The sequence below is a fragment of the Crocodylus siamensis genome, chromosome 11 (genome assembly GCF_052110815.1).
Source record: "Crocodylus siamensis isolate JL-2025a chromosome 11, ASM5211081v1, whole genome shotgun sequence".
Classification (NCBI taxonomy): Eukaryota; Metazoa; Chordata; order Crocodylia; family Crocodylidae; genus Crocodylus; species Crocodylus siamensis.
The window spans coordinates 63,002,020-63,014,070 of record NC_143405.1 but is presented as its reverse complement, the minus strand read 5'-3'; the positions used below and the strand labels follow the sequence as shown (position 1 = coordinate 63,014,070).

General features: G+C 40.2%; 1 protein-coding gene across 15 annotated transcripts in view; it reads right to left on the bottom strand.

Annotated features, from left to right (window-relative positions):
* Nucleotides 1-891: 891 nt before the first annotated feature.
* MAGI1 (membrane associated guanylate kinase, WW and PDZ domain containing 1) overlaps nt 892-12,051 on the bottom strand; it is a 402,777-nt gene continuing 391,617 nt past the window's right edge. For 7 of the 15 annotated variants that reach the window (XM_090022951.1, XM_090022939.1, XM_090022941.1 and 4 more), the window contains 5 exons: nt 10,160-10,250; nt 9,992-10,052; nt 9,045-9,191; nt 7,400-7,538; nt 892-3,812 (listed from right to left, as the gene is read on the bottom strand). In XM_090022951.1, coding sequence (XP_089879077.1) covers nt 3,088-3,812; nt 7,400-7,538; nt 9,045-9,191; nt 9,992-10,052; nt 10,160-10,250 — 1,163 coding nt within the window. In that variant the 3' untranslated portion in view covers nt 892-3,087. Of the gene's footprint in view, nt 3,813-5,339; nt 5,429-7,399; nt 7,539-9,044; nt 9,192-9,991; nt 10,053-10,159; nt 10,251-12,051 lie in introns of all 15 variants that reach the window. The other 8 variants (XM_090022942.1, XM_090022943.1, XM_090022952.1 and 5 more) reach the window with 3 other exon arrangements.

Here is a 12,051-nt window from a genome sequence, read left to right as displayed (position 1 = left end):
GGTTAAATGTATGAGTAATGAATGTTTTGGTATTTATCAACACTTCTATTCTATGCAGTGTTTTATTTTGTTTGAACCAATCAAGTCTTATTGACCAGCTCTGTTTAGGTCACTCAAGCTATCTTGTTACATAAAAATGTAGTAGACATACAGTAGAAACAATCGAAGATACAAATTTAGAAGCGATAATTATGGAATGCATACATTTACAATATAATTACACGGTAAAAAGGCATAAAAAGTCACAAAAGATTCAAACTTAAAAAAACCAAACACGCATGGCTTTGGGTCATTTGGTTTGTACCCTCACATTCTTTTAAACAGCAAATTTGCATCTGAAAAGCCCACCTGAAGGTGGTGCAATTGAAAACACAAAACATTTATCAGCAACTTTCTTTCATCAAGGCATAGACACTCCCAAAAGGTTGGCAGAAGCATGGCGAGGTGCATGACAAGGGTCTAAATGACTTGTATGGTATGTAATATAAATCCAGTTTTGCATTCCTTACCTCATAGCCTTTTTACAATATTTCCAGTAAGAGCTGGGGAAACGATGGCCTCAGTGTCTAATGTCATAGGAGTCTATAAATACATCGGGACACACACGTCCTTTGGGATTTTACATTATTACATACGCCACTGTGCTGTGACGCTGCCGGGCTCAAGGGAGATACCAAACTCATACTCATCTAAAAACTTAGCTCTTAGCTGGGAGAGGAACGGGGCAGGGAGAACAGACTTTACCTTTTATAAAACTCCGATAATACAATTTTGTCAAATGAGTCATATATTCTTTAGTGCACGACCGCTGCAGATTACTAATTTAAGGAGTTTGGGCAAGTTGTTACAAGGGATGGGTCTCTTCCTTAATCTTACCACTACACTCATGTGTGCTTTGTATGGAAAACTTTATTTGATAATAAAAATAGCATTCACAGACTTTCTCCTTCTTTGTTGCTACATCATATACATTGTGTCTGTTCCAAGGAAAGGTGTTCATACTGGGTAAGTCCACAGGTACTTATACTAATGTTATGTATAAACCCAATAAGTCAAATAAAGCTATGAACAATGTCGTATTTATATATGCATAGTGTTTTATAAAAAAAGATTGGCCCACATACTGCTTTTCATCAACACAGAAAAGAGCATTATGTCTATAGCACATTGCAAGAAATGATGATCGAAGAACATAGACTGCATACAAGTGCTTAGTAATACACAAGCAGGCCCCACCATGAAGAAAGAAATCATATTCAAACCAACAAAAGCTTTAGAATTACTTATATAGTTTCCCATTTTAAAACAGCTTTACATACCTGATTCAGTTTACATTAAAATATATCCCCATGAATCAATTTGTTCCATTTTCAGAAATATAAACACGTATCACATTCCTCACAGCTAAATTTTGTCATAAATTCTCTTTTATACAAGAAAAAGGCAACAGTTTTTATTTTTTCAACAGGCTCTATTAATTACAATTTAAACTCTGTACACACAATGATTGGCCATCTTCTTTTTCGGTTTTTTTTGTTTTTTTTGTTTTTTTTTTTACAGTACCATGGCAACAACAGTGATAGACTTGCAATGGTTTTGTGTTGGTATGGAAAATGTGAAACAGTATACATGTACACACCAATGCACTGTAAAAAGCAGCAGTTTACTTTAGTGGTCCAACAGTAACGGCAAACATTTTGGCTCAGCTAGGCAGTAATCCATTAAAATCTTATACCAATACTACAGCAGACTTACCACACAGCTTGCAAATTTAAAAAACACAACTTAGCAACTCGCTTTGTTTTCTTGTTCCTGTTTACCCTTTTTTTGGCTGCTGTTTCATAGATTCAAAGTTTCACAGCATAACCAGGACCTACCATCCAGGATCCACAACCAGACGTTTCCATGGATTGCCTCTTCCTGCTCTGAAATGTGTCCTTGACGTGCCTCACCTGTAGCAAGTGCACTCCTTTTGTCTCAAAAAGGATGAACCAGTAAAATAAAACTCGAATCTACAAATAGAGAGAACGGTTTCCAATTTGGCAAAAAAACAAAAGCCCATTGGTTTTGGCTGAGCAGAAGGAATACACCTACTCAGTGAAGGGAGGGCTTCTCTCTCGCAAATTCACCGTGCCTTTGTCCCAGTACCCCATTTCCGCTACCCTACTTCAAAGCAAACCGAACAAATCCCATGCATGCTTAGATTTCTGTCCGTAGACTTCTAGTAGTCGAGTAGGGCTGTGGCGGTACTGTCTTAACGAAAAATTAAGCGTGTTTGAGACCAACGAGAGATTGACAGTCTACTTTTGTGTCTTACACAAAGATGGCGGCGACCAGTCTTTTGCCTTCACACATCCTTTAGAGGGGGCCTGAAAGTATAAACTGTTCATGGAACAAACTAGAAATTCCTTATCATGAATCATCTTGTGCTGTGTGTGGGTTTTCTTTCTTTTTATAAATATCCTTCATTGAAACAGTAGTCTCTTCAAACAGTTCTTGTTATCTTAGGAACATTTTCTTTTTTTCCCTCCTTAATTCCTTCAGCAGGAGTACGCCATTCCTACCGATACGTCTATTTTTCTTCTTTCCCCCATTCCCGCCCCTTTCAAAAAAAATTCTACATACAACTTAGCAGTGAATCACTATTGAACAGTCTGGATCAAATTACTCAAGCTTGGTCATAAAATCTCTTACCTATATTATAACATTGGCTGCCCCCACGTACTCGTGGGGGTGGGGAATTGCTCAATAAAGGAATTTTTTTTCCCCCCCCTCAAGAAATCTACAGAGAATGTAGAAACAAAATTTTATAATCCTTTAGGACCAACATTTGGCAAGTAACTTCAAAAAAATGTATACACTGAAAAATACTTTCTTTAATATTATACATCAGGCACAACACTTGTGTATATATTTCTGTTATAAGGTTTCATCTGCATAAAACGTTTGTTGCTATTCGTAGGACCAGCAGGTATCAGATTTTTTGTTGCGTAAGAAAACTAGGATACTTCTGGCTTTGCTGCTCTCTTCTTAGAAACTTCAGTGTTGTAAAAGGCTGGGATGTGGCTCAGTGCATTGGACGACGCCTCAGATGCTGAGATCAGTGCTGCATTCTTTATACGGTCTCCTCCTCTGCTCGGGGGGGTGTCTTTTGTTAGTATCGTATTTCGAACTGTGCTCTTCCCTCTCTCTGGTGCCGACTCGTTCACCCCTGGTCCTTTTGTCAGGCGACCACTCCCTCCTCCTGTCGGACGACTTAGCCCTTCGTTCGGGCGAGCCTTCTCTTTTCCGGTCTGGTGATTTCCTTTGATCCGTTAGTCTTTCGAGCGACCGCCTCCGCCGGCTAGGCGACCCGTCCCTCCTGCGAGTCGGCGACCTTTCTCGGCGCCTCTCGGGAGAAAGGTCTCTCCTCCTCTCGTGCCGCTCCCTTCGTTCCAAGGTATTGTCAGCACTCCTTGTCCCTTCCCTCCTCTTTTCGGGAGACCTCCTCTTTTGTCCATTTACCACCATTTTTTCTGGTTGTCGGCCTTTCCTCCTTTCCGGTGACCTGTCCTTTTTCCTGCCTGCGGCACTAGCGCTGTTTTTAGAAGTTCCGTTCCAAGTGTGGTGCTCATTGGATTGTCTGCTAAACTCTCTGCTGCCTTTTGGGTCTTTAACATAAGTCCGCTTGTCCCCATGTTGTGATGATTTGTGAAGATCTGGTGGATAACTGGACTCCAATGATGGGTGTTGTCGTCGGTCAGATGGCACGGTTTTCACTTCCGATACATTTTGTGAACCTGTGGCTGGACTGTTCCTGTCACTGCTGGGGTCTGAAAAAAGAATAACAGCAAATTGTTTGGTACAAACGCATTCGGTCGGGTTGTGACACCATTTATCATTCCTCAGACTTCATTAGTGACAAAAACAAACATCTGTTAAAGCAGTCAGTAAAAGACTAACTGAAGCTTTTGTTAATTTAAAATGTAAACTGCAAACAATGAGAGTTATAGATTAGTATTGGTGCTTCTCCTCATTAGCTCTATTTTGGTCCAAGTTGCTATCATTGCTATGCTCAGCTCATCACACAGGATTTTATGTTTTCCCCCAAGTCCAATTTGTAATTTTTAAGATTAAAGTAAGTTCTTTCTAGTGAAAACAAAAGGGGGATTGCAGGACTTTTTTTTTTTTTTATTAAAGATGTAGCTCCCAATAAAAAGGGCCTTTAGGAAGTGATTAGCGCTATCTTTTTGTTCTTTTGAAAGAAATGCCTCCTTAAAAAAAATGTATTTTGTGTGTGAAGCCTCATTTTAAGTGACTGTAAAAGGATAGCGTAATATAATTGATTACTATGTTTTGATCCTACAAAATAATATTTTAAAGGTGTGATAATGAGACCATAATCATATAATTTCCATTGCACTGAACGTATTACTTAATCTCATTTAATTTTATTATGTTATGAAATAGTAATGGGATCGGTTTTGGTTTTGCCACAATGATTCAACCGATGATGATAGAAGTTATGATCTTTTTTTATTAAAGCAATGGAGGGACATTCTCATATGCAGGATAGCTTTGATTAGCACGTAACCTCCTGTTATAATGCTTTTCAATTCTACCAGACAGATCTGAACCACCTGAACAAGACAAACTGTAAAGCAAGGAAACCGTACTGTGGCTAAATTAAAATTACTCGTGCCTTTTGTTTTGGATGCTAGTAAATGATTTATTGTAAACACGGGAAAACATTAGAGTAGTCACACTGACTTAAGGCGGGAAGCAGTTTTTCTTTGCAAAAGTAGCTATTGTAAGGCAACTCTACTAATGTTAAATGCTAACACTTCCTGGATTCAATTTGGGGAACGCTCACTTTTAGGTAAAGCAGGTTGTCTTGATGACAACGACTGAAAAGCAAAACAAATGACTCAGCCCTCCTAACTTGCAAAACACGTAAATTTTCATTTTTCTTATGTGCAAGCTCTTTTACTAAAACCTCTCTCAATTCAGGTTTTTTTCCTTCTTTCTTTTTTTTTTTTTTTTTTGTGTGTGTGCGGGCCATTATTTTTGCGATTACAGATGCAAACCACTCTTGCAATTCATGTTGCTTCATTTATTAGCTTTTTAAAAATCAAGATGATGGAGGACCATAGCTGCAATTGCTTGGTTTCTTGCCACCTGATTATTGCACAAGGTAAAAGCAAGGCTTAAATACATGTTTGGTTGTGTACTTACAATTCAAAGAACGTGGGATGCTCAGAATGAATTGCCGTACATATAAAAATATAGCAAAGCGGAAAGCAATGTGAGGGAATTAGGCCACAGCACAGAAACACCTAATATTGATTTTAGCTACAAACCGTAGTTTGATTATGGCCCATAAGGTAGAAGCAAGGCTCCCCGAGCTTGTCATTTCTCATACATGCAGCGATATTAGGAGGTATCATCGCTGAGGAAGGAAGAGCCCAGCACCAAGAAAAGTAAGAGAAAGAGAAAGAGAAAAGTAGAAAATTTAGATTCCCTAGAATAAAGATGAAAGAAAAAAAATTCTTCATATTTTATCTTAGAATAAAGAAAGTTTATTTTTCCAGTCAGATTGTCTAGGCTTCACCCAAATATAAAGCTGCAAAGACAGCAGTTGTTGTTATAGTGACATAATTAGACATCTAAGAGGTGATTCAATAACCCAGACAACTAAAGCATCCATTTTAAAAGACAACTGGAACAGCGACACAGAATGTCATCGAAAAAACATTAACAAGCAAACAACAATGGAAAATAAAGTCCACCGGAGACCACAACATTAAAAATAAGTACAAAACTCATTACAAAAATATACAGCCTCGTAGAGAAGCATGTTCCAATCAAGTCAGAAAAATATTGGAACTGAACATTATTCGAGTAATCGTTCGCAACTGCAGTGAACAGAACGGAAGGAACTAAGCCCCAAACGTTACAAGGAAGCTCTTTACAGTAGCACGGCCCCTGCGCGTTAAATCCTGGCTTCAATTTTAGTGACTTGATTTATTAGTAGCCAAAAGAAAACGGGTGTTGGATCTTCATCCTCAGTGCAACAGACATGTGCTTTGAAACGTGAAGCGCTTAATTTACAGGGTATTTACGATGTCTAGCATATGATACAGTACTGTACATCCAAGGAAGAATCGGAAAAAGACAAAAGTAGAAAGAACATTACATCATTTCAGTGCCATTGTCAACCCTCTGGCGTGCTGTTTATAGTACAGAAGCATAACCCCACCATTTCCCTTCTACAGTACTGAATACCTTGAATGCTAGATTTCAAATGGCCATTTAGGTTCAATTCTACTTAATGAGCAGATGAGTGGAAACGCTTGAACATGATACAGTAAATAAAAAGGAAAAAAAAAAATCTAGTTAACATATTGTGCAGAATGGCTCGAGTTTATTTTCAGGAAATGGAGTGAAAAGAGGCAGAATGTACTGACACAGCAATCACCTGAAAAGGGGGAGAAGAGTACAGGCGGCAGCATCTCTGCTAGCATCAGTTTCTGCAGAAACTTCAAAGCCCTTTGCTGGGAAGTCAGCCCTGCATCGAGGGCACAGTATGCAATAAATAGCTCTAATAAATAAGACATTATTATAATAATAAATAGAATACTATACTATGCCGTCCAGCGCGTCGGCTAATCAACTCGAGCCAACAAGTGGGGCAAGGAATTCAAGCGCGAGTCTGAGGAAATGTAAGGTAGCCATGTTTCCTTCAAGACGGGCGCTAGAAACACTTTCTCATAACCTCTCAACCTCCTTACACCTGACAAATTACTGATTTGATACCAGTAGAAATGATAGGAGAGGAGCAGTGGGAATAACGCTGGCAGGCCCAATTCAGGTATTTCTGCATTAACGTTCTTTTCGTATATATTGACATAAATACTAAGGGAAGCCAAAAGCCTGTAAAACATCCTGGCATTCATGCCTCTGGATACAGACAAACTAACGAAAAAACAAAACAAAAAAACCCCCCCAACCTCTGATGTTTCAAAAAGATGACCCAGGATTTCCATTTTTCTTTGCATTAGAGCATTATTTGAGATAACAATTCAACCAGTGAGGATCAGTTTGGCACAGTTCAATAACATTCCTTGTTAGGCTGGACGAGACAGTAAGGTTTTTTGTTTTTATTCCCCCCCGCCCGATCACCAAAAAATACTGCTATGATGATCTTGCCTTACACTGCACCCCAAAGTCCATGGAAGCAAGCAAAGGATGGAATGTGGAGAGAACTCGGCATAAGCAAGGCAATTAACTGTATGTTGCAAAGGTTGGTAAGACACTGGTGAGAAAGGAAAATAAAAAGAATCCCCGCTCCAGATCTTGAGACAAATCATTCATGGAGAGATGCCGGGATAGAAAGGAATGTTTTCATAGTTTGACCCACCATATTCTGGTACTGAGCCATCTCCGCGTTTCAGAAAGAGGCGGACCCTACGGCCACCATTTTTAATCAGTTCTATGGCCCGAGCATGCTTCATGTTCTTGGTGGTCTCCCCGTTGATCTCTAAAATTTCATCGCCAATCTGTCAACATGATGAAAGAGCAGAATCAAGGATTAAAACCGGGCCGTGGCACAAGTGCATCCCCTCAAGTGTGTCAATTAAAGGAGCGCAGAGTTGGCATAGTGCTGCGTTGGCATTGGAGCTTGAGTGTTGCTGGAAAATGCAAACTCTTATAGATTCACAGTGCTGGGAGGGAACTCAAAAGTCATTGGGTCCACTCTTAAAGGCCTCCGTTTAAGAGGGGTGTAGACACCCAGGGAGAAGGGCTGTCTTGAACCGAAGGCTTCTGCCTTAGCAGCCCAGCACTCCAGCCACTGGGTTATCACCCAGGGGTTACCTGTATTTGTAGGCCAAACTTTTTGTGAATATTTTCTGGCTGTCTTACAGCTACTCATTGGGAGGGCCAGGGGCCTCTTCTCACTTGGATGTCAAGGCACGATATAAATCTGCAAACCTGGTTTTAGATATTTAACAGCTTATCAAGAAACACAAATAACAGTTACACAGTAGACCCTCTGCATACTAATTTCACCCATAGTTATCTCAGTGGAAAGTCTGGTCCTGGAGGTCTATCCTTAACCAAGACTCTTTCCAAACTGCAGAACCCCTTGCACTGTGTTCAGAAAGAGAGAGTACTTTGGTCACAAAATTATGGCGACAGATAATGCTGGGGTTGTGCACAGTACAGGCAAACCTACAAAAAACAGGGGGGACCTTTTCTCTAAGTGTGTAATCTTCATAGTCTCCAATTTACCAAACATATTTTTTGATTAAGCTTAATGTGCTCATTCTCAGTGGAATCAGGTTATGCAGTCCTGTGTCTATATAATCATATTATCTAGTCCATGGTTATATATGTAACACAATAAGTTATCATACACAAAGGGGAGGTAGAGGTGGAAGGTCAGGTCAATGGTTGCGTCAGTGAAAAATTATGCTATTCTTTGTAACTCTCTGGTGACTGCATCTTACAGATCTCTCTCTCTCTCTCTCTCTCCCCATTGAGTGGAAGATATCAGTGCACTGCAGCCCCAGCTAGGACCTACTGGTTTTTTTATCTCCAGTGTAACAACTCATGCACTCAGCTCTGGAGGACCCTGACTGTTGGCCATTGCAGTTCCTTGGTGCTTATACCTTACTAAGCCTCTACAGAAATGTGGTTTGTTACAATCTGCATCAAACAAAAGTCTAGCTTCCTCCTGCTACCGTCTAGGGTCATGTTCGTTGGCTTAGAGATGGGATTGACTATGGAAGGAGGTGGTGTCAAGTCCCAGGAAGTTCCTCTGCTTAAGGCTGAGCAGAGCATCCGTTGTTAACCTCTTTCTCTAAAGGCTTGTATGCAATTCCCTGCTGACTACAATGGGAGCTAGTTTTAGGACTGTAGGAAAGGAATCCCCTTGGCCAAAAGAACACTTTAAATCCATCCCGATTTTATTCAGCATAAGTCAAAGACCAACAGAAAAAAAATTTGCATAGAAACGACTTTCACGCCATTCATACGATTTTCAAAATCCTTGTTATACATACCCTCATCTTCCCACATCTCTCTGCTGGACCATCCTCAGCTAACCGCAATACATAGAGATCCATATTATACTCTCGACCACCTCTCAGGCTAAAGCCAAACCCTTTGGCTCCTCTTTCCAACTCAACGGTATAAAAATCTTGGTCCTGCTGCGAGGAAGATAATTTGGACAGAAAGGAACAAGAAGTTGAACTCTGTTCTATTTCCTGCTTGGAAGATATTCGACGTTGGACATTACATTGTTTCAATAAAAAGAAAATTAAAAAAAAAATAATCAAGATTTGTCGTCACAGAAGGGCATTGCTTTTGAAGCCCCAAACTGAGTGCTTGATTACAGTCTGTGGAAAACAGCTTGGACATCCGGTAATGCCTCTCCCTCCTTGTTAGCAGCTGGTATGCTCCCTTAAAGACAGCAAAAGTGCAGGCAAGACTTCTCTGTGCAGCAGAAGTGATGCTCCTCTCCCATGAGGATGCTCAGCCATCACTAACGGGAGAGGTTATCTCTGCAATTGCCAATGGAAGGGGATGCATCTGTGAGAGAGTCTTTTTAATAAGATGTGGCCTGCACGGTGAAAATAAATCACGGCACCCCAAGTGCAGCCCATTCCCTCAGCTCTTATATTTTTTGGCCTTCTGAATCTATCTTTTCTGTGCACAACAATAGCCCCCTTCAAAACCCACACTGCAGCAAACAAACACATAAATTATTACTGCCGTACAATATTAGCTGCCGTTGTTTTCAGTCGTGATTGCACCTCTGCAATTGAAGTGTTTGTCATCTGAAACAACGCCAGCCCTCATTAAGAAGCTAATCAGTGAGCCTTCTTTTTTCAGCCCGACTGGGTGAGGGAATATAGCCTCGCAATCGGGTTTTCAGAAGGAGACAGCTCCAGCAGCTTGGAGACAAGGCTGCGTGGTAAATAAAGCAAATTAGAAAGGCGGCTCTTACCTGTGCTGCTTGGGGTGGTTTGAAATCAAACTGGGACTCCTGCTTTGGTTTTGTGTTGTTCCTGTTGAAATGATCGAGAGAGAAAGAGAGAGAAAACAGACGGCTCGTGGGAAATGGAGATGACTGAGAAGTAACCAAAGAGCGAGCGCATCAAAGAAATGAGCTGACCTGTTCTCCTGTGGTATTTGCTGCGGAGTATGCGTGGTTGTAATGGTAGCAATTTTTTCTGCATTGGTCAATAATGTAGCGTTGGAGGATTCTGTGAAATAAAACGGATGGCACCGTGAGGGAGGCTCTTAATTAGATAATTCATTCAAAGACTAATGTGGGCTTTGCCGAGGCATTTCATTGGGAAGTATCAAATGCATTTGTTAAGAGTGTGCCGTAGAGGGATATGCTGGGTTCATATTTCCTATGCCCAATAATTGAAAAGGGAATTATATAACTAGATAACCATTAAGCATTTATTTAAAAACACACTGCACAACAATTGCCCAGAAATCCTTAAATATATAGGGAGCCTTTAATAAAGAAATGCTGATACTAGAAGGATGGTAAAATGTCTTTCGTCCCATGGCCATATGTAAAAATACAGCTGTTGAACCAAGACTTGAATTTTCCATGCTATACTCCTTTTTGCCCAGCTTTTTCCTGTGATCATCATTAGATCTACAGGATAGCTCCAGTTTCATTTCCACCTTTTTTATCTTTATCAAAATAAAGGGTCCGAGACACTAACTAGTTGGAAAATGTTGTCACAATATCTGCTGTTTCCATAGCCCACGCCTTGTCAGTAACAAAGAAAAATTTTTTATGTTGAAGACACCATCTCCAATTCCATTACCGTCGAAGAAAGGAACAATAATAAAAAAGCCTGCACCAGAACCATCGCCAGAGCTTGTAAATGTAAACTACATACAGCAAGACGCTCCATTAATGTAATGAATATTATATTTTATGTAAATTGGATTTCTTCTCCAGTAACCAAATTCATCAGTGTTTTCATCAATCGCAAACAAAAAAAATCTAAAAACAGCACAAAAAAATTTAAGAATTTGTTTAGGCAAGATGCATTTCCTTTCTGCTTGCCCCTCTTTAAGCAAAGGTTGGCTCTCCAAAGACAAATAAAGATCTTCCAGTATTTTATTTTGTGATTAACAATATGAATTTCCCACAACAATCTCCACATCTGGAAGATCATATTGGATCTTTTTTTATTGGAGCAAGAGAAAATATCACACCACCTGTGCCTCTCTTCCTCTGAACTTGTAACTTCAGTTACGACTGATATCGAATAAAATCTTGATCCAAGCCTTACTGAAGACGATGGGAGTTCTCTATTGACTTCCTGTGTCGAACCTGAAAGACTATTGATTTCCTCACCTCTCAAATATCTAACAAACTCCATGTTCCAGCCCTTATTGTTCTTTGCAAAGTATATTGTACATTCAGGGCCAAAAACTTCCCCTTTGAATGATATAACTGGCATTAGATATAGACAAAAATAAGCGCTCAGAATTAGTCTGAATCGAGCTCGCTTGGAAGCTAGGGGAGTTAGACACAGATTTCATTAGCGGTAGAGCTAAGTCAGTGCTGAGTGCTTCTAAAAATCCTATTCAGAACTAATGACTGGCCTAAGACCAGATACTGGTTTGAACATCCACTTTTGCGGGGAGGCGGCTGGAGAAGATAGAGGTTAAAGTCTAAATGCACAACTGATTTTTGTAAAGAGGAGGACACACAGTTCACTGTTAAGCCATGAGAATGGGAGACAGGGTTTCTATTTTCTTTGGTGCTGGAGGCTCTCTAAGGCAATGAACCTATAACGAACCGAACCTAAGAACCAACCCGACAAGTTTCCCTTGAAATTGTGTTTGCAACGTGGGTCAAAATGTTGCAGCTGAGGCCCATTTCAGCATTGGTAATAAATGGCTCACTCACACATTCAAAAGTTCATGTTAACTTGATCCTGAATACTCTTGGTGCAGAAAGCCTCAGCAAAAGCTGAGAGGGGCATTAAGCGAGTATATATGCCAGGGGTGGGCAAAATGCGGGCCGGG